Source organism: Kluyveromyces lactis (assembly GCF_000002515.2).
Source record: "Kluyveromyces lactis strain NRRL Y-1140 chromosome C complete sequence".
Taxonomy (NCBI): Eukaryota; Fungi; Ascomycota; class Saccharomycetes; order Saccharomycetales; family Saccharomycetaceae; genus Kluyveromyces; species Kluyveromyces lactis.
In genome coordinates this window covers 1,684,395-1,706,187 of record NC_006039.1, presented here as the reverse complement: position 1 = coordinate 1,706,187, position 21,793 = coordinate 1,684,395, and the positions used below count along the sequence as shown (strand labels likewise).

The following is a 21,793-nucleotide window of genomic DNA, read 5'->3' as shown; positions in this document are numbered from 1 at the left end:
GACAGGTGTCGATTCAGCGTTAGTACTTTCCAAGGGACAGGTTGTGGTATAAATGGTCCGTACACCAGAAACTGTTGTGGTTACAGTGCTTATAGAAAAGCTCTCTGCTGATGCTGTCAATCTTGGAGTTTGCACATGATAAATAGTCTTAATGGTTGGAATACCATCAGAGCCAGTCTCAGTAACAGTTTCAGTAGCATGCGTGCTGGTGAACTTGCCCGTCCAGTGAGTGTATTCGATGGAGGCAGTTCGCACTTCTGGAGTTTCGACATGGTAGACGGTCTTTTCGGTTAGAACACCACCTGAGCCTGTGCTTGTGACAACTTCGGTTGAGTGGGTGGAGGTGTATGTACCAGTCCAACCAGTGTATGATGTTTCTATATCGTCTTCTGGGGTTTTGACGGTGTAGACAGTCTTTACGGTTGGGATACCATTCGATCCTGTTTCAGTTACTGTTTCTGTACCAATTGTGTTGGAAGTAGTACCGGTCCATGGAGTGTAAGTGGTGGTATCAGTTTGACCTTCTGGCGTCTCAACAGTGTAAATCGTTTTCACGGTTGGAATACCGTCAGATCCAGTTTCAGTCACTGTTTCAGTACCAATTGTGTTGGAAATAGTACCGGTCCATGGAGTGTAAGTGGTTGTATCCATTTGGCCTTCTGGGGTCTCAACAGTGTAGATAGTCTTTACGGTTGGGATACCGTCCGAGCCAGTCTCTGTCACAGTCTCAGTTCCAATGGTCTGAGTGACACTTCCGGTCCATGGGGTGTAAGTGGTGGTATCAGTTTGACCTTCTGGGGTCTCAACAGTGTAAATCGTTTTCACGGTTGGAATGCCATCAGATCCAGTTTCTGTGACAGTCTCAGTTCCAATTGTGTTGGAAATAGTACCGGTCCATGGAGTGTAAGTGGTTGTATCCGTTTGGCCTTCTGGGGTCTCAACAGTGTAGATAGTCTTTACGGTTGGGATACCATTCGATCCCGTTTCTGTGACAGTCTCGGTACCGATGGTGTTGGTAGTAGCACCACTCCATGGGGTGTAGGTTGTGGTATCAGTTTGACCTTCTGGCGTCTCAACAGTGTAAATCGTTTTCACGGTTGGAATACCATCCGAGCCAGTTTCAGTGACAGTCTCAGTTCCAATGGTCTGAGTGACACTTCCGGTCCATGGGGTGTAAACCGTAGTGGCAGTTTCAACTTCTGGGGTCTCAACATGGTAGACGGTCTTTTCGGTTAGAACACCATCTGAGCCTGTGCTTGTGACAACTTCGGTTGAGTGGGTGGAGGTGTATGTACCAGTCCAACCAGTGTATGCTGTTTCGAAACCTCCTCCTGGAGTCTTCACGTGATAGATAGTCTTCACAGTGGAAACACCATCAGGGCCGATGCTCGTTATAACCTCGGTAGCATCGAGAGTAGTGTATGTCCCAGTCCATTCTGTGTAAGTAGTCTCGAAGCCATGAGGGGTTTCCACATGGTAAATAGTTTTGATGGTTGGGATACCATCGGAGCCAGTGTTTGTAAGTACATCGGTAGCGTACGTCCTAGTAAACTCGCCCGTCCAGTGAGTGTATTCAGTGGAGGCAGTTTCTACTTCTGGGGTTTCAACATGGTAAATGGTCTTCTCGGTTGGAACACCGTCTGAGCCGGTAGTTATGACCACTTCAGTTAAGTATGTGGTAGTATAGTTACTAAACCACCCACTAAAGATCGTGCCAACATCACCTTGTGGGGTTTCAACATGGTATACAGTCTTGACGGTTGGAATACCATCAGAGCCGGTACTTGTAAAGATCTCCGTATTATAGGTGCTAGTAAACTTTCCAGTCCATGCTGTGTATTCGGTTGTTTCAACTTGCACTTCCGGAGTCTCGACTGTGTAGATAGTCTTGATGGTTGGAATACCATCAGATCCAGTTTCTGTGACAGTCTCGGTACCGATCGTGTTGGTAGTAGCACCACTCCATGGGGTGTAGGTTGTGGTATCAGTTTGAACCTCAGGAGTCTCGACTGTGTAGATAGTCTTAATGGTTGGAATACCATTAGATCCTGTTTCCGTGACAGTCTCAGTACCAATAGTGTTGGAAGTAGTACCAGTCCATCCTGAATATTCGGTAGTAGCTGTTTGAACTTCTGGGGTTTCGACAGTATAGATTGTCTTAATGGTTGGAATACCATCAGATCCCGTTTCTGTGACAGTCTCGGTACCGATGGTGTTGGTAGTAGCACCACTCCATGGGGTGTAGGTTGTGGTATCAGTTTGACCTTCTGGCGTCTCAACAGTGTAAATCGTTTTCACGGTTGGAATGCCATCAGATCCAGTTTCTGTACAGTCTCAGTTCCAATAGTCTGAGTGACACTTCCGGTCCATGGGGTGTAAGCGGTAGTAGCAGTTTGACCTTCTGGGGTCTCAACAGTGTAAATCGTTTTCACGGTTGGAATACCATCTGAGCCGGTTTCAGTTACTGTTTCAGTTCCAATTGTGTTGGTAGTAGTGCCGGTCCATCCTGAATATTCGGTGGTGGCTGTTTGAACTTCTGGGGTTTCGACGGTGAAGATAGTCTTAATGGTTGGAATACCATCAGATCCAGTTTCAGTCACTGTTTCAGTTCCAATTGTGTTGGTAGTAGCACCAGTCCATGGGGTGTAGGTTGTGGTATCAGTTTGAACTTCTGGGGTTTCGACGGTGAAGATAGTTTTAATGGTTGGAATACCATCTGAGCCGGTTTCAGTTACTGTTTCAGTACCGATCGTGTTGGTAGTGGCACCAGTCCATGGAGTATAAGTGGTTGTTGCAGTTTGAACTTCTGGGGTTTCGACGGTGAAGATAGTCTTAATGGTTGGAATACCATTCGATCCTGTTTCCGTGACAGTCTCAGTTCCAATTGTGTTGGTAGTAGTGCCGGTCCATCCTGAATATTCGGTGGTGGCTGTTTGAACTTCTGGGGTTTCCACTGAGTAAATAGACTTGATGGTTGGAATGCCATCAGAGCCAGTGGCCGTAACGACTTCGGTACCGTGTGTGGTAGTGACTTTACCAGTCCAACCGGAAAATTCAGTGGTAGCTGTTTGAACCTCTGGTGTTTCTACTGAGTAGATGGTTGAGATAGTTGGAATACCGTTAGAGCCAGTGGTAGTGATGACCTTTGTAGCATAGGTGCTAGTAAATTTACCAGTCCATCCAGAATACTCGGTTGTGGCAGTGTGAACTTCCGGAGTCTCTACGACAATGACATTTTCAGTAACTGTGCTGCCAGAATCATCAGTGTATTCTCCAACTGTGGTGTAGGAAGTGGTGTAAGTTCCATCCCATGGTAAAGTGGTTGTACGAACAGGAACGGGGCATTCCTTACCGTCCGAGGCGGAAAAGATGAAACCATCGAACGTGTTGTGGACAACTCCGTCAGGATCCTTGAAAGTTACAGTTAATCCACCGACACCTTCTCTATTAATGAAAAAGATTCTTAAGGGATAATAATAACCACCCAACAGGTATACAGTGGCGGTATTGGTTGTTTGAGGCCACATAACAGAAAGATCGAACGGTGCTGGATTAGCCACTGATGCCTCCTTTTCACAACAATTGAAAGCCCTACCGGCACCCACATTCATATAAGAAAGATCATCAATGTAATCCAAGATGAACTCATAACTACCACTTTTTGGAGCATAAAAGTACCCAGTAATCAGCATCGAGAAATTAGTAGTGGTTATCGGAGTATTATAATTATAGTTAGATGGCAACAATTCAGCGTGTGGGGTGGAACAAGCATCTTTATATACTGATCTAAAGGTTAAGTTAGTGACACCATAACTGCGATCGATTAACCCACCACCGTACGTTTCATAACCACCATATTGGTAGGCGGTACTTTTATATGTAGTGTCATAAGTAAAACATTTTGGATTTGATGCACGAATTGCCATAGGATAGTGATAGTAAGCGACTTCGAAACCGCTAGATCTGGTTTCCTTTGGAGGGGTACAACCAAGGATGGTACCTGAATCAGTATTCTGAGATGCTGCATTACCGAAAGGCAGTGCAAACAATAATAACAAAGACAAAACTTTAGTTAACATCATTGAATGTTAGTGATGAACAACTTTGTTTTATCTTAGCTGGCTATTCGTTTTGAGCGAAGGTGTTGACTTTTGAGTTGAAGAGTTATTCCAGAAAGTCTTCAATCAAGACGAAAAGCAGTACTCACAAGGCATTCTGTCGGGATTAACTACTTTTTCATAACGTTTCCATCATCAACCAGAATCCCGTTATATTTATATATCACCAGCAGGCTATTGGATGCTTTAACACTTGTTGAAAAGTTGCAGACAGTAAGAACTGCAGCCTAGCGATAAAAAAGAAAACTACATGGATGATAGCGTACAATATCCGTGAGAAAGTTTAATTCTGGTGAAAAAGTCCCAGGCCGATTGTCCTTGCACATGAAACACTGACGTACCATGATCTAGTGCCATTACTGGTAAAGTAAAGGATCTAAGATTCTACGAGAAGTGCGGCACATCTGCCCTGAAAAGAGAAAACTTCCATGAAGATTCCAAATCCGTCAAATGTTTTATCCCTAGGCTCACATGTTAACGCATTGATTGACAATCATAATGTATGCAGCTCGCTGAAATAAGAGATTGGTTTTTACAATCAACCCCTCCCCCTCCCGCCTTCGCCAACTAACTAAAAGGGCCTCTTTCCGCATCCTTCAAGAACTTTTATTCCACCTTCAAGGTCAGTGAATAGCATTCAATGAAAACATGACTACGTGTTTTCTCCGGAGACCATCTTCCAATTCCTAGGATCGACGAAACTGATATACACTGCCGATGCACGACACAAAACAGCAGCAAAATCAGAAGATTTGAAAGGCGAAGGGAAAAAAAAGAAAGTCCAGAGTCAAATAATGCTGAAAGAAATATATGATCAACACACAGAAGGACGGCACGGAAGGAATGTTTATGATAATAAGGTTATAGATCTCGAAGAGTGTTTCTTTCTTTCTTTCTTTCTTTCTTCCAGTTCATGGTGCGGGAATTTCCCTTTTCATCACAATGTACCAATAATACATCATGGAAGCCTTAGAGTATGGCTGAACATAACTTAACGTGCGCAATTACACAGCAAGTGCCTTTCTTACCTTTTCGCCAGTACTTTCACTTGAAGAACGGAGAGAAGTCTCTGAATAATGGAAAAGAAGGCATCGGGAAGAATCTGAATTTTGAGAAAAAGAACCGAAAACTGTAAATCTCGAATGTTCTACTATGGTTTCTAGGTAAGTTGCTCCTTTGATGCACCTTTTGCACCTCGAGCCCTTGAAATAGTTTCTTTTCCATTGTGGTACAAGAACATGCACAGGAACACAGAGACAACAAGAATGATTTTCCCTTATTCAAGCACTGATTAGTCCATGATAATACCTTTCGAAGGAAAATGGTGGCTGAGGCCCTACTCGGAATATTTTTTTCTCATTTTATCTAGGAGGCGAAACATAGCGATGGAAAGATGATGATTTTCTGATTGGCGATCCGATTTTGAGGTAAACTTCATTCTCGAAGCCTGCGACAATTATCTCTGGAATCACAACTAAATCAACGCATGGATGTTTTATTTCGGTGCATGTTTCAAAGTTTCCAATCGATCATGTTTGATAATTGAAGATTGTTTGCTCGAACAAGTGCAGCCCTGAAGACATTTCTTAGTTGGTCGATTGAATTTTACGAGCCAGAAACAGTACTTCGAATGGTTTCACTTTTTTTCCACTTTTTCCTAAAGTTACAAAATTTTCAACTTATGCATATATTGTTCTGAACATGGATATGGAATAAAGTGCCATAGGCAATTTTAGGTAAATGCGGTTGGGCTGTGATAGTTAGAGTACTATTAATGATAGACACACGTGCAACAAGTACCAAACGCAGACGAGAAGCAAATGATGGTGAATTACGTAGTGTTTTATTCTATTCATTTCTTCACTAGCCTCAATTGTTATCAAATCTTACTCCAAATAGGAGTGTAAAGAGATGCGTTTTATAACCACTTGAACAAAAAGGCAGCGGTGAATAGGCATCTGCCATGTCAGCCTTATCATCAAGTCCACAAAATGCTGTTGTATTGGAATCCGATCTCAGTGAAGCAGAAAAGACAGCTGCGCAACAAGTCTTAGAGATTTACAAGGTCTTATCAAACTGTTTTAAATTCAGAAACGAGTACAGCGCTTATGATCCACTCACTAATAATATAGTTACTCTCCATGTGAAATACTTGTTCTTTTGTAGACGTTCCACGACCAGCTTGCATATCTCCGCTGGTGATATCCATTATAGATCTTCGATATAACATGGGTATGGTAAAGAGTTGATTTTGTAGGACATAGAAATTTGTGCCCAGATAATGACATCCTGCGAACGCCTCTGGTACTTCGTAAGACCTACGGAAACAGGTTGTTGTCATGGAAAAATTAAACCATTGTTATGTCCCTCCCCAGAGCTATTGGATAATAAACGCTGGCTGGATAGAATTGGAACCCGTTATTGACAATGACCTGGTGAAAGACATTATGTTCAAATTGTCCTGCAGAGTACATTATAAAGAGGAACAGCAAAATGAGCTTTAGGTAACTACTGACAATGCTACTAAATGGGCTGGTGTCTTCTGGGAGTTGTTACCATTTGAGGGCCATTTTCGAAATGCTGCTTCTTTGATTTTAACGAAGTGCTTGGATTTTGCTTTCTTTTGACACATTCATTTCGTTTTCCTTCTTTGTATCCTTATTTCTTTGTATTAACTATGTCAAGGAGCCAACCGGATTTTTAGGCTCTATTTGAATTGCACTTCCCAGTAATAAGTCTTGTTCTTGTCAGCGGTTACAGAGAAATATACACGGAAACACCGAGTAACGTCAGGTATGTAACGTTAAGCGATTTTTAATGAGAACATTTGAACATCTTCAGATATTAAATGTCTAACGCGGTAGGTCACGTGGTCAAGGTGTTACGGTAGATAGCGTTCCCTTTTTGGATATTTTTCATTGCCTGCTTCAAGAAGTATGGAGCCATACAGAACTAAGAACCGGCGATGGAAAGATGCAACAATAAAATCGATCTCGAATAAATTGAGATTACTGGATGTGTAATCGAATCTCGTTTACTACGCTATTTTTGTCAGACGATTCTTATCACTCTATAGACTCTGAGATCTTATAACATTCTGTCATTTGTTTCGGTTATAGTTCGTAAGCATATCAACCAACTTTGCTTTCAGCTGCTTTTAGCCGATCTTTGTTCGAAGTCAACGAACGGTACATGTATAATGCTCAATACACCATTTGAGACATCAGAAGATTCCTAGATATCCAATCTATCTAGTATTGTTTTTCTCGTCTTTGATTTAGATAGCATTTGGAAATGCGGTCCCTTAGATGTAAGATAAGAGATTCATTCCGATGAAAAAAAAGGAAAAAGCGAACGATCGAACAGAGATGTATATAAAGGTATATCTAAACGTATTCTAACTGGGTTAGCTTGGGGTATATACCCAATTACCAGTGGTAAGTTATAATAGAATGGCTGGCAAGAACCAATTCGCACTTTGATTCCTTATAAAGGCTGGAAAATTAGGAAGTAATGAGTACATATGATCTTTTGATTAAAAACGGTACGGTAGTCACCGCCTCTGACATCTACCCAGCTGATATTGCTATCAGAAACGGTAAAGTCATTCTAGTTGGCCAAGATTTGGATACGGCTCTAGCTGAAGAAGTAATTGATGCAGAAGGTGCATATGTGACCCCTGGTGGGATCGATGCCCATGTCCATGTAGATGAACCATTGAAGCTCTTGGGACCAGTTGCAGACACTATGGAAGAAGCTACTATGTCAGCTGTAGCTGGTGGTACAACCACAGTAATTACTTTCGCCACTCAAGATAAAACGAAGACTGGACCTGAAGCGCTTTCCGACTCCGTGAAAGCGGATATCGAGCTCTATGAGACGCAGAAATTGTACTGTGACTATGCTCTGCATTTAATTCTATTTCACATTGAAAAACCATCTATCAGTGGAACCAAACTACTTGATTCACAACTTGCAAGTATGTATGAAAACTATGGTGTCACCTCGGTCAAAGTCTTTATGACATACCCTGGGCTACAAATTAGTGATTATGATATTTTAACTACGATGCAAGCCACCAGAAAGAATGGTTTCACAACAATGGTTCATGCAGAGAACGGAGATATGGTTAAATGGATGATTGAGCAACTTGAAGAGCAAAATATGACCTCCCCTTACTTTCATGGTGTCTCTAGACCAACCATAGTTGAAGGAGAAGCTACAAATAGAGCCATTGTGCTAGCCAAAATGATGGACACCCCAATCCTGTTCGTTCATGTATCATCGCCGGAGGCCATTGATACAATTAGGTCAGCGCAAACAAAAGGTCTCAAAGTATACGCCGAGACATGTCCACAGTATGCCCTTCTTTCTGATATTGATACCAAATGTCACCACGAATTAGAGCAGCAGCAGAGTACTTGTTCGGATGCAAATAAATCAGAACCAAGGGTAAAACTAACTGCAAAGGAAATTGATGATAAATTTATAGGAGCAAAAGCAATATGTTCTCCTCCAATCCGTCCGGAGCACTGTCAAGAGTCAGTCTGGAAAGCCATGAACAATGGAACATTTACAATTGTTGGATCTGATCATTGTGCCTATAATTACTACGACAAAACGAGCGGTAAATTGGACGCATTTAAAGACAATAAGAACGGAGAGTTCAAGTATATTCCCAATGGTATGCCGGGAGTTTGTACTAGAATGCCTTTGCTATTTGATTATGGCGTTCTTCAAGGGAAACTTGCTAACATGACCAAGTTCGTGGAGCTTCAGTGTACTAATCCCGCTAAACTATATGGACTGTATCCGAAAAAAGGTTCCATTCTTCCTGGCGTCAGTGATGCTGATTTAGTGGTTTGGTATCCACCAAATTACAAAGGTGGAAAGAAACCTAAAACTGTAACAAATGACTTGTTAGTTCATGGATGTGATTACACACCATATGAAGGGTTTGAAATAAATAACTGGCCAAGGTTCACCATTGTTAAAGGCAGCATAGTCTACAAAGAAGGCGAAATAATCAAAGAAAATGCAAAGGGCACTTATGTAAAAAGAGGAAAGAGTCAACTCTGTACAGCTAATGATGAATGGGTAACGGAGTGGAGACCACAATACCTAAATGGTCAAAAGAGTGGCTAAAACTTAACCTTGTTTTATCTATATATTGAAACATGTAAAAAATACAGTCAACTTTCACATGAAGCCTTTAAGCATCGAAAAAATCACATGATTTAGCAATCTGATCCCATTATTAAATTGATAGCTTCATTAATAGAGTTTAATAATAGGATTTGTGTTTCTGTCATATGTAATCCTGACATTTAGTGAGATACTTAATTTTTTCGTTTTACTGCATATAAGGAAAAAGATACTACTGTTAGAGCATGAAAGGAATAGCTGCGACGCAACCGGTTTCGGCTAGCTTATTAATATAGCAACTTTTTACCGTTCCTTATACCGTTCCTGGGTGTGTAGTATGGTCAAGCTGCTTGTAATGAGCCAAAAACGATAAGCGACGCGGTGTGAAATAAATAGTTACCCGGATATACAATACATACTCTTGATAAAATCCAGCCATTGCGCATTGTATGGCAACTAAGTGTCTACAGTAATTAAAGATACCTAGGCAGTCTCTAAATATTACATACTCTGTGCAAAGTCTGCTGAAAGTTCGGTTTATTGAATGAAAAAAACAACGAAATAATACCCAAATTCTATTGAGAGAATGTCTTGACTATTGTTTCAAACTCCGGAATTTAAGCGTACCCTTTGCATTTCTGTTCTAGGGAAAACTGACACTATAAGTTACATTCACAACGTACCCTAATATAAAGTTTAGATTTTATTGGCATATACCAAATATACCAATTCTTGCATAATAATAGTAGGGGAGTTCAAGTCTTGATGTTTTGTTTCCTTTTTTTCCAAGAAATAAACTAGCGAATTTAGGAAATGCTCTTCCAGTTGCATAATAAATGAACAGCTAATGAGATTGGACTTTTTTTGTATCTTTTAACTACGCAAATGGTTGAAAATCCTGCCTAACGGTGCTAGGTTTATAGTATCCTTATGGTGTCAATAGGGGGTGGAAAATCATCATCAGATGGTACCACAATGAGTTCTTTTTAGGGGAAGTGCCTCAAGTATCACACACAGCCATAAACTCTGGTTCAAAACATATAAAAGACAGGTAACTGTCATTGCTGAAAGAGATCTCAGTTGAAGATCATTGTAATATATCTGTTTATATTGTATAGTGTCCAACAATCACCAACCTTTAAGTTAAACAAACACAGAACACAATGTCTTCAGACAAAATCACATTTTTATTAAACTGGCAAGCTGCCCCATACCATGTCCCAGTCTATTTGGCTTCCATGAAAGGCTATTTTAAAGAACAAGGAATTGATGTCGCTATTCTAGAACCAAGTAACCCATCTGATGTGACTGAATTGATTGGTTCGGGTAAAGTTGACATGGGTCTAAAGGCTATGATCCATACCCTTGCTGCTAAGGCCAGAGGTTACGATGTCACTTCTATCGCTTCTTTATTGGACGAGCCATTCACCGGTGTCTTGTACTTGGAAGGTAGCGGTATTACCCAAGACTTCAACTCTTTGAAGGGTAAGAAAATCGGATACGTTGGTGAATTCGGTAAGATTCAAATCGATGAATTGACCAAACATTACGGTATGAAACCAACGGATTACGAAGCTGTCAGATGTGGTATGAACGTTGCCAAATACATCATTGAAGGTAAGATCGATGCTGGTGTTGGTATTGAATGTATGCAACAAGTTCAACTTGAAGAATACTTGAAGGAAAAAGGCAGAGATCCAAAGGACGCTAAGATGTTGAGAATTGACGAACTTGCATGTTTGGGATGTTGTTGTTTCTGTACCATCTTGTACATCGCCAATGACAAATTCTTGGCTGAAAACCCTGTCAAGGTTAAGAAGTTCTTGAATGCTATCAAGAAAGCAACTGACTTGGTTTTGCAAGATCCTGAACAAGCATGGAAGGATTACGTTGACTTCAAGCCTCAATTGAACGACCCATTGAGTTACAAGCAATTCCAAAGATGTTTCGCTTACTTCTCCTCTTCCTTGTACAACGTCCATCGTGACTGGAGAAAGGTTACTGCTTACGGTAAGCGTTTGGATATCCTTCCAACTGATTTCAAATCAAACTACACTAACGAGTACTTGTCCTGGGAAGAACCTACCGAAGTTGATGATCCATTAGCTGCTCAAAGATTAATCAAAGCCCATCAAGAAGCTTGCAGAGACCAAGGTGGTTTCTTCAAGAGAGTTGAGCTAAAATAAAACATCTCCACAACAATATGAGGTCACTATCAATGCTCAATTCTTTTTATCTTGGTGTCTGGTTACCAGTCACCCATATGTAAGACCTTGCTCTCTTTCCATATAGTCAATTTTATGTTTAGTGAAATAACGAATTATAAACTGATTGAATCATACCGCACAGTCATCACCTTCTATTCTTCGTTGCATTGTTTCGTTCCACTTCAGAGTATTTTAGTAATGAACCCAGACAGATAACCCCTGATCATAACAATTATTAAGCTTGTGTTATCTTAAGAGCCGAATCGCAGCTGATGATAGGTTCTTGCGTGTGTTGTAGATTATCCTGGAATGTATGCTTGGCCTATGTAACTCTTCCACATAAATATGATCTAAAAAATAACACTAAAAGTATATCATGCGAGATATTCAACCTTATACCTATCTATGACTATAATAAGTAGATGCAACATCTCCCAAATGCAAATTTCAAAGCCAGAACCATGAGTGTCTTCCTATTGAAGAATTAACTGATCTAACTCTGATGTTAGAGCGTTGCAATGTGCTTTGTCCGCTAGTATTATTTTGCATCTTTTTAAAGCGAATAAGGTTCGGTTTACAATTGTGAAGGTGAAGATGGCCGTATTTTTCTTACTTCACGGTTGGGTTAGAAGTTCATAGTGTGGCCTGAACTAAGCAACGTACTCGAAATTAAATTACTGCACAAACTTAAAGGGAAACAAGTATTCTTTAGGAAGAGAAGTCAGCAGAATCCACAGTTTTTAATAGACGATAGCAACTGGCAGTCTTTTGACTGGAAATTCTCGCATTTCTATTCATAAATAATTAGAAAGAACACCCCAGAGTATCATAGTTTCACGAGATCTTTAAAACAGTTGATCAACTTGGATCTTCCTTTAGCCGGACTCGTGATAACGAAGTATTATATCAAGTTCCGAAAGTTTAGCCCATGGATTTAATAGACAATTCGAATTCGTTTCCTAACGGGATGTCTGAAAGGTGGTAGGGTGCATTTGGAACCGACTTATAAACGGGTATTTGCTGGTCGATAAAATGTTCAACCTACTCGTCAACTAATTGTCTGTTTTAACTTTTTATTGTAGATCACTTTTTAAACTTAAATATGAGTTAATTAGTTTTAATTCACACTAAATGACTGTTCATTATTTGAATATGAGGGTCAAGTTTCTTTATGGACTCATGGATAACCGATAAGCACCAAGGTTTGTTGTTCGTGTGTTTTCTTGTCATTCGTTCATTATTCATTTATTTTAGAGTTTGTACATTTAGAATAAGAAAGACAGTTTGAGTGCTTAATTATTTAAAAGAAAAAATGTGCTGCGGGAAAGCTTAAATAGGTCAAAGGTCACGTAAAGAGGTACTTCAGAGTCTGCACTATCGAAATATTACTATGTAGGTATTACTGGTGGTATTTACCGTGTGTTTTCTACAAATTTTCTATTATGTGATATCTGACTTTCTTGTCTGATAATAGTCTTTTCCCTTAAGTCCATCAAGAAATGAGCTTAATTAAAAATATTGCAGATGTCATTACTTTAACCAGTACTTTTCACAAAGCAAAGATAAACGACAAGACAAACACATACACCAAGGACCATGTCAAAGCCAGAAAAAGATGCTAATGATGTGCATGAGTTGCTTCCTGTTAAGGAAATACCAGCTCCCCCTTATTCGGAGGGTGGGGAGCTAGGACGTGATTTCTCTTCTAATATTATTTTGCACTCCTTAAGAGCAAATAAAACATGTTTTAACATGGTGAAGATAACGACGGTAGTAGCGTGCTTACTTTATGGTTTGGCTCTATATGAGTTAGATATAGGTTTTGCATTATTCTCCATATTTATGACTACAGCAGTGGCCTTTTTATTTTGCTTATTTCCAGTATTACATGCGTATGATCGTAATACCGAACCTTCTGGTTCAGTATTCAAAGATATCGGTAACGCTCTATTTTTCCTAAAGACCATTCATGACTTCAAGCCTTCTTATATTGACATGAAGCAATGGGACATTGTTGCAAGGGTAGTAAACAAACATCTTTATGAAGCAGGCAGCTGGCCAAATAATCGATTCTTTTATGATGGGAAAAGATGCCAGGCCATGTTCATAGCCTTAGTAAAGAAACCAACCGATCCTTTACTCGACGACTACATTTCGAAGGCAAATGAAACTTTGAAGATCTCGATGGACGAATTGTGGAATTCCACTGCGGCAAGCTCAGCGTAAGAGGACGGTATGCATATCGTAGTCATTTGTCATTTCGTCAGCTGTCACACAAAGATTCATATTTCTATCTATTCAGAGTCGGCCAATTTTTGAGGGCTCTATATTTAACGTGAATCATGTCTCGAACCGAACATAAATACATTGACAACCTCCACTATCGAATTATACTTCCAGAGATCAATTTGTTTCAGTGAATTAGTAAGGTGTCGGAGATTTAGCATTATAAATATACCGAAAATAAACTCGATAAGATATACTTCTGTAGTATTTAAATACCATAAACATGAAGATAAAGAAAGTAAGGGTACCACTACTTGCTCCTGATAATAGCTGGGACGGGTATCGAATTACAAATTCAAATTCACTTATGGTTTATTGAAGAGGGTCGAATGAGGCTAACATGTCATGCCCTGAAACAATTCGACTTCAATGTCGGAAACAAATTTTGACATCGCATACTTCTGGTTTGGCACCAGGCTACTTACAAGCCAATCTTTTGATTCTTCCCGGGGATATTGCCGAAGACTTTTCAAGGTTGTGTGCACGGAATCCTGTTCCTTGTCCTTTACTTGCTGTCACTGATGGTACGCCAAAAAAGTTGAATAGTAGCATCTTAATAAATGCAGATTCTGATCAAGGGTTCGATATTCGCACAGATTTCCCTCAGTACCACATCTATTACAAAGGCAAGCTACAAAGCAAGGCCAATGATTGTTTAAAGGAATGGAAAGATGGGTACGTTGGATTCTTGATAGGATGCTCTTATTCCTTTGAAAATGCACTAATTGAGGCCGGAGTACCTCCAAAGAACATATCAGAGGGAAGAAACGTTTCGATGTTCAAAACCAATAGAATCATGGATCCAGCAGGCATATTTATAGATTGCCCTTACGTTGTTAGCATGCGTCCCTACAAAAAAGAATGTATAGCCAAAGTCAGAGAAGTTACCGCAAAATATAATCTAACCCACGGCGAGCCAATAGATTGGGGATTTGATGGGGCAGCAAGACTTGGTATCGAAAACTTACAAATGCCAGACTACGGAGATCCAATTGAATTTGATGCTGACGAGATTCCAGTCTTTTGGGGATGCGGTGTAACACCACAACTTGCAGTTGAAAAAATTGGGCATCTTATTGAAGGTCCTGTCGTTTCTCACGCACCTGGATCTATGTTAGTTCTTGATGTTACCTATGATGAATTTAATAAGTATAGCACCAATAGTTCTATGTAGTAGAATAATAAGGATATATTTTATCAAGTTTTATGATGGTGATGAGGACGTTCATTAAAGAAGTTTGACCGAGTAATTACTGATTGCATGAAGGTGTTTAATCTACAATTTATATGATTAAATGAAAGGTAAAAAGCCAAAAAACAACCGTTTAATGTAAATATATATTACATACAGTATTTAAAGTCCAAAGCATTGTCACCATTTCTTACTCCACGGTGATCATCAGAAATTTCTCCACTTAGAATACGTTGGCGTTTTCTGTTGATCCGCTTTAGAATGAACATCTGAGTTATAGCCAACAAATTGGATAACACGATACATCCCAAAGAAAACGAATGACCAAAGGTGTAGGGCGCAGTGGTATAAATTTGGCCAGCAACTGCGCCTGATACATTACCCAAAGTTTGATTTAATCCGAGTGCAGTGGCTCTTTTATAATGAGGTGCCACATTATTTGTTAACCATGCAATGTTTAACCCAGTACCAGTGTACAAGGAAAAAGTGATTAAGTAGCAGGCAAAATATTTAACCGAATTGTTATGCACACTTAACAACAGAATGTATCCAACAGCGCCAATAACGTTATAACAAACAAAGATAGGCGCTCTTACCTTCAATCTATCGCTGATATATGCGGAAATCAAAAACACAATTGCAGCCAAAATGTACACCGGAACGCTCATATATTGAGCCTCTCTAGAAGTGTAACCAAGACCTAGCTTCAAGATGGCAGTGACAAAAGTACTAAAACCATAAAGAATAACGTCTTGACAAAATTGAATTGTGAAACTAATGTAAGTTTTGAAATCTTTCAAGGCATCGAAGACGTAGCTCCATTCGAAACGACCGTCTCCCATGTATGCAACACGTTGCTTAGCTCTGATCTTCAAAATTTCAGTTTCTCTAGCACTCAGATATGGAATGTTATCAAAATCCTTTGGTAATTCCAGGAACAACCAAACGGATGCACAAACAGAAATCAACCCCTCAATAATATATAACCATCTCCAACCTTCCAGCCCACCTGCAGGCTTCATACTTGCTAAACCGGTAGCAATAAGACCTCCAAAAGCACCAGATAACGCCGAGGATCCAAAAAAGAACGCAATACGTTTACCTTGTTCCTGTTTCTTGTAAAGTATACTGATGATTAGAGTCATTGCTGGGAAAAACCCACCTTCAAATGCACCTAACAGCACTCTCAATGCAATCAACGACGCATAAGATTGAACAAACGCATTACAAAGGGTAATAATCGACCAAGATAGCACTAAAAACGACATGTAGTACTTGGGTTTCGTTTTTTTCAATATCAACGTAGTGGGGAGTTCTGCAGCAAGATACGTCGAGTAGAAAACAGAAACTGCATTGGAGTACTGTTTACTAGTCAATTGCAAATCCTCCCGCATTCCTGAAGTATAAGCATTCCCGATATTGGACCGATCCAAAGATGATAAAAAATACATAAAAGCCAACATGGGCAACAGTCTTGTGTCCAGTTTTCTCACAAACGCAGCTTCCTCCTTTGGGTCTATCTCCAAGTTTTCATTCTCTAAACTTTCCTGTTCTATAGAAAAGGAAGCAATGCTGCCAGATTCACCTTCACCATCACATTCACCAACTTCAATCACAGATTTACCTTTCGACATTTCATACCGATCAACAGAATTCGAACTCATTGCTGTTGTCTGTGCCTGCATATTTATTTATACCAACTTATTTTTGTTATTCTGTATATTAATATATCGCAATATCAATTTCTATTTCATGCATTCATTCACTCATTCATTCTTACTCATCACACTTCAATATCTCATCGCCCTCCTTTTTATATAGACACTTCTACATCTCCATTAACTGAAAACTAATCATATATCATATCTCTCGAGATTAGAAAACAAACATCAATCATACTCCATCGTTTCTAATTCCTATAATGCTACCTTGTCTATCATCCGACGATTATCAACATATCCTAATCATCAAATTTAAAAAAAATTGGGTGGAACCTACTGAAATCTCGGCGTACTTCAGTCGGCTTGTGATAGTTTTTCTTTTCTTTCCTTTTTCTGTGTCACAAGAGTTCGGAATTCACATTTCTGAATTCACCGACGAAAGATGTAAATACCATACATTATACATTTTTTCTACTCATGCGGAATCAAATCAAATGAATCCCCGTTCTCGAATACATCATGACTCTAAAAACCTTTTATTCACGTTCGAAACAGATTGTCGGTTGAATGAGAAATCAGAAACTGCGAAATTAGGGGAGATGTGATGCAAAATGTAAACAATCCGCTGCTGCAGGGCGGCGAAAACACCATTGAAAAATTCCGAAATTGAAATCTTCGGAATCTTGTTTTTATTTTTTTTTAACTTTTAGAAAAACAACAAACAACAAATGGCGGTTATTTTGTCATTTGATCTTCTAATCGCCACTTGTTACTCAATGGGAAAAAGAGAATACAGAGTGCACAAGACCAGTTCAGAGCGGAATGCATGGTGTAATTGTGAAGTATACGGTAATTAACAAATTTTTCTTTAGGATGTGTGACTACGGAAATTAGCGATGTCAATTTCACCGACGGTTGGAGATTGGGCGGCAAAACTCCTTTTTTTTTTGGTGAAGATAATTCTATGACATTATGTTATATAAATATGAAGCGCTCGAACTGTAATGAATTTTCATCCTCTGTTTTGGAATTGTATGATAATTTTGATGAATATGGTTTAAAGTTAATCACTTGTCCAAGCACGCCATTAGGAAACGGAAACCAAAAACCGAAAAGTTTAAAATAAAATCAAATAGAAAAACAGGATGACCGTTGACAGGAGTGAGAAAACGGGCGGTATTAGAATTGCAGTCGATAGAGGTGGTACCTTTACGGATTGTATTGGTAATCCCGGTACCAACAGACAAGAAGATGACGTAGTGATAAAATTACTTTCTGTGGATCCAAAGAACTATCCGGACGCGCCTTTGGAAGGTATTAGAAGGCTGTTAGAAATCATTGAGGATAGGAAAATCCCCCGTGGGACGCCTCTTGATGTTTCTGGTGTTAAAAGTGTGCGTATGGGTACAACTTTGGCGACAAATTGTGCTTTGGAAAGAAATGGTGAACGCTGTGCTTTCATCACTACTCTTGGTTTCAAGGATGCTCTTTTAATCGGTGATCAGACAAGACCTGACATTTTTGATTTGAATATCAGGAAATCCGAACCATTGTACGACATGGTGGTTGAAGTTGACGAAAGAGTCACATTGGAAGATTTTTCCGAGGATCCGGATAATGTGAAGTCTACTGAGAATTTGAAAGATAACACGGTCATGGGTACTAGTGGTGAAGTGGTAAGAGTTCTGAAGCGTCCAGATCTTTCATCAATTGAAGCGACCTTGAGACTTGTTTACGATTCTGGTATCAAATCCATTGCAGTGGCGCTCTTACATGCGTATACTTACCCAGATCATGAACTTTTGATTGGAAAAATCGCACATAAAATTGGGTTTAAGCACGTTTCGTTGTCTTCCCAGGTCTCTCCAATGATCAAGTTTTTACCTAGAGCACATAGTTCAGTCGCTGATGCTTATTTGACTCCGGTAATTAAGAAATACCTCGAAAGTATCGAATCTGGGTTAACTAATGCTGAAAATACAAACGTTCAATTCATGCAATCAGATGGGGGTTTGGTAGATGGGAAAAAATTCTCTGGGTTAAAATCTATCTTATCAGGTCCAGCTGGTGGTGTTGTCGGATATTCATCTACTTGTTACGATGATGAAAATAGGATCCCCTTGATTGGTTTTGATATGGGTGGTACTTCTACCGACGTCAGTCGTTACGGGGATGGTAAATTGGAACATATCTTCGAAACTACTACGGCCGGTATCGTCATACAATCTCCTCAATTAGATATCAATACGGTTGCCGCTGGTGGTAGCTCTAGATTGTTTTGGGAGAATGGGTTGTTTAGAGTGGGTCCTGAATCTGCTACTGCTGACCCAGGTCCTGCTGCATATCGTAAAGGTGGTCCTTTGACTATCACTGATGCCAATCTTTTCCTTGGTAGACTCGTACCGGAATTCTTCCCAAGCATCTTTGGACCAAATGAAGACGAAACACTAGATCTTGAGACAACTACTAAACTGTTTTTAGAACTCACGGATACTATCAACAAGGATCTAAATGCCAATTTCACGCCCGATGAAATTGCTTACGGTTTTTTGAAAGTGGCCAACGAATCAATGGCAAGACCAATTCGTGCAATCACCGAAGCCAAGGGACATGCAGTACAAAACCACAGACTCGTTACATTTGGTGGTGCGGGAGGCCAACATGCAGTCGCAGTGGCTAAGTCCTTAGGAATCAAAGAAGTTTTGGCACACAGGTACTCTTCAATTCTATCCGCTTATGGTATCTTTTTGGCTGACGTAGTTGAGGAGAAACAAGAGCCATGCTCCTTCATATTGGAAGATAGCTCAACAATGGACAAGGTTAAGCTAAGATTTGATAATTTATGTGCCATGAGTAAGGCATCTTTCAGAAATCAAGGATTCGATGATTCAGATCTTGTCTTCGAAAAATATCTTAACTTGAGATATGAAGGTACAGAGACTAGTTTGATGATTTTACAAGAAGATGATAGCTATGAGTTCAAGAAATGGTTTTCCAGATGTCACAAGACTGAATTTGGTTTTGATTCTGCTGACAAAAATATAATTGTTGATGATATTAGAGTCAGAACTATTGCTAAGTCTAACGTTAGAAAAGAGGACTCTGTCGATTCACAATTGAGTATGTTATCTAGAAATGCTATTGATAGAAAAACCCATGCTAGTTTCACAAAGTTGGTTTATTTTAATGGCAAAAGAGTCGAAACTCCTGTGTACAGAATTGAAAAAATGCCACTGGGTTCCGTTATTACTGGTCCTGCTATCCTAGCGGACGGTACTCAGACTAATGTCATCCCACCAAACACTGAAGCTGTCATTCTAAAATCTCATATCTTTATCAAACTCTTGTCGGCTGTTGATGATGCTAAGCCAGTAAGTGATGATGAAATCGACCCAGTTCTTCTATCCATTTTCAGCCACCGTTTCATGGATATTGCCGAACAGATGGGGAACCAGTTGAGAAAAACTTCTGTTTCTACTAATGTCAAAGAACGTCTGGATTTCTCGTGTGCCTTGTTCGATAATACTGGTAATCTTGTAGCAAATGCGCCTCATGTACCAGTTCATCTGGGATCTATGTCAACCTGTATTGCTGCTCAGGCTAAATTATGGAAAGGTAAACTAAAGCCTGGTGATGTTATTATAACGAACCATCCTGAAATTGGTGGAACTCATCTACCTGACATTACCATCATCACACCTGCCTTTTCTGAGAAAACAGGTGAGCTTATTTTCTATGTTGCATCTCGGGCTCACCACGCCGATATTGGAGGTATTTTGCCAGGTTCAGTTCCACCAAATTCAAAGGAATTGTATGAGGAGGGTGCTGCTATATACTCCGAACTTATTACAAAGGACGGAGAGTTCCAAAATGATTTGGTCAAAGAGTACCTTCTTTATAAACCTGCCCAATATCCAAAATGTTCTGGCTCTCGTAAAATCAGTGATAATATCAGTGACCTTAAGGCCCAAGTGGCTGCCAATAATAAGGGGATTCAACTGATTCAAAAGCTAAATGAAGAATATGGGATCACGGTAATCAAGAGATATATGGAAGCTATCCAAGATAACGCATCAACTACTATCAAAAGTATGTTAAGAAAAATGGCAAACCATTTCAATACCACAGAATTCTCAGGTGAAGATTTGATGGATGACGGTTCAACAATCAAATTGAAAGTCAATCTTGACGTTGAGAATGAAGAATATACCTTTGATTTCGAAGGTACTTCTCCACAAATATATGGTAATCTCAATGCTCCTGAGGCGATCACAAATTCGGCAATTCTATACTGTTTGAGATGTCTTGTTGGTGAAGATATACCTTTGAACCAAGGTTGTTTGAAACCGCTTACAATAAAAATTCCTAAGGGATCCATTCTTTCACCTACCAAAGGGATGGCTGTTGTTGGTGGTAATGTGTTGACTTCGCAAAGAGTTACCGATGTAGTTCTCAAAACTTTCCAAGTCATGGCTGATTCCCAAGGTGATTGTAACAATTTCACATTCGGAACAGGTGGTAAAGATCCTATAACTGGTGAGACCAAAGATGGATTCGGCTACTACGAGACAATTTGTGGAGGTCATGGTGCAGGATGTGACTCTTGGAGAGGCAATGGTTGGAATGGAGCTGACGCGGTCCACACGAATATGACCAATACTAGAATCACTGATGTCGAAATTTTCGAGAGACGCTACCCTGTTATCCTTAATGAATTCTCCATTAGACAAAATTCTGGGGGTAAAGGTAAATACAAAGGTGGTAATGGTATTGTAAGAGATATTACGTTCCGTAAAGAAGTTCAGGCATCAATTCTTTCAGAACGTCGTGTTATTGCTCCACATGGTATTGCTGGTGGTGGTGATGGTGCGCGCGGTATGAACATTTGGGTCAGACACGAAACCAATTCGAAGGTCAACATGGGTGGAAAAAATACTGTTCCTATCAGACCTGGTGATCGTGTCATAATTATGACACCAGGAGGTGGTGGCTGTGGAAGAGCATAACTTTTGCATACCTGAATAGTATCAAACACTTCTTTCTTACCCGATGGTGCAGTATATATAACGATATTTAAACAATAATTATACCTCTTAAATCATTCTTGGCTTTGAATCCAACTCAAACTTAATGTTATACCTTCCTATCTTTCGTTTTAAATATATCAATACAGTCTGTAGCTAA

General features: G+C 39.8%; 8 protein-coding genes across 8 annotated transcripts; 6 read left to right on the top strand and 2 right to left on the bottom strand.

Annotated features, from left to right (window-relative positions):
* Positions 1 to 6,189: 6,189 nt before the first annotated feature.
* Positions 6,190 to 6,459, bottom strand: KLLA0_C19132g (uncharacterized protein; the record flags this gene model as incomplete). The annotated part of the gene is made up of 1 exon (XM_002999317.1): positions 6,190 to 6,459. One exon carries the CDS (start codon positions 6,457 to 6,459, stop codon positions 6,190 to 6,192), a length of 270 nt encoding a protein of 89 aa, XP_002999363.1.
* Positions 6,460 to 7,631: 1,172 nt separating this feature from the next.
* On the top strand, positions 7,632 to 9,263 carry KLLA0_C19107g (hydantoinase/dihydropyrimidinase family protein; the record flags this gene model as incomplete). The annotated part of the gene is made up of 1 exon (XM_453052.1): positions 7,632 to 9,263. One exon carries the CDS (start codon positions 7,632 to 7,634, stop codon positions 9,261 to 9,263), a length of 1,632 nt encoding a protein of 543 aa, XP_453052.1.
* A 1,163-nt stretch (positions 9,264 to 10,426) lies between these two features.
* On the top strand, positions 10,427 to 11,449 carry KLLA0_C19085g (NMT1/THI5 family protein; the record flags this gene model as incomplete). Its single annotated transcript, XM_453051.1, has 1 exon — positions 10,427 to 11,449. The coding sequence occupies one exon, from the start codon at positions 10,427 to 10,429 to the stop codon at positions 11,447 to 11,449; it is 1,023 nt and encodes a 340-aa protein (XP_453051.1).
* A 1,617-nt stretch (positions 11,450 to 13,066) lies between these two features.
* KLLA0_C19063g (uncharacterized protein) lies at positions 13,067 to 13,696 on the top strand (the record flags this gene model as incomplete). Its single annotated transcript, XM_453050.1, has 1 exon — positions 13,067 to 13,696. The coding sequence occupies one exon, from the start codon at positions 13,067 to 13,069 to the stop codon at positions 13,694 to 13,696; it is 630 nt and encodes a 209-aa protein (XP_453050.1).
* Positions 13,697 to 14,096: 400 nt separating this feature from the next.
* KLLA0_C19041g (uncharacterized protein) lies at positions 14,097 to 14,930 on the top strand (the record flags this gene model as incomplete). Its single annotated transcript, XM_453049.1, has 1 exon — positions 14,097 to 14,930. The coding sequence occupies one exon, from the start codon at positions 14,097 to 14,099 to the stop codon at positions 14,928 to 14,930; it is 834 nt and encodes a 277-aa protein (XP_453049.1).
* Positions 14,931 to 15,097: 167 nt separating this feature from the next.
* Positions 15,098 to 16,633, bottom strand: KLLA0_C19019g (allantoate permease family MFS transporter; the record flags this gene model as incomplete). The annotated part of the gene is made up of 1 exon (XM_453048.1): positions 15,098 to 16,633. The coding sequence occupies one exon, from the start codon at positions 16,631 to 16,633 to the stop codon at positions 15,098 to 15,100; it is 1,536 nt and encodes a 511-aa protein (XP_453048.1).
* Positions 16,634 to 16,869: 236 nt separating this feature from the next.
* Positions 16,870 to 17,214, top strand: KLLA0_C18997g (uncharacterized protein; the record flags this gene model as incomplete). Its single annotated transcript, XM_453047.1, has 1 exon — positions 16,870 to 17,214. The coding sequence occupies one exon, from the start codon at positions 16,870 to 16,872 to the stop codon at positions 17,212 to 17,214; it is 345 nt and encodes a 114-aa protein (XP_453047.1).
* Positions 17,215 to 17,754: 540 nt separating this feature from the next.
* On the top strand, positions 17,755 to 21,615 carry OXP1 (5-oxoprolinase; the record flags this gene model as incomplete). The annotated part of the gene is made up of 1 exon (XM_453046.1): positions 17,755 to 21,615. The coding sequence occupies one exon, from the start codon at positions 17,755 to 17,757 to the stop codon at positions 21,613 to 21,615; it is 3,861 nt and encodes a 1,286-aa protein (XP_453046.1).
* Positions 21,616 to 21,793: the final 178 nt, after the last annotated feature.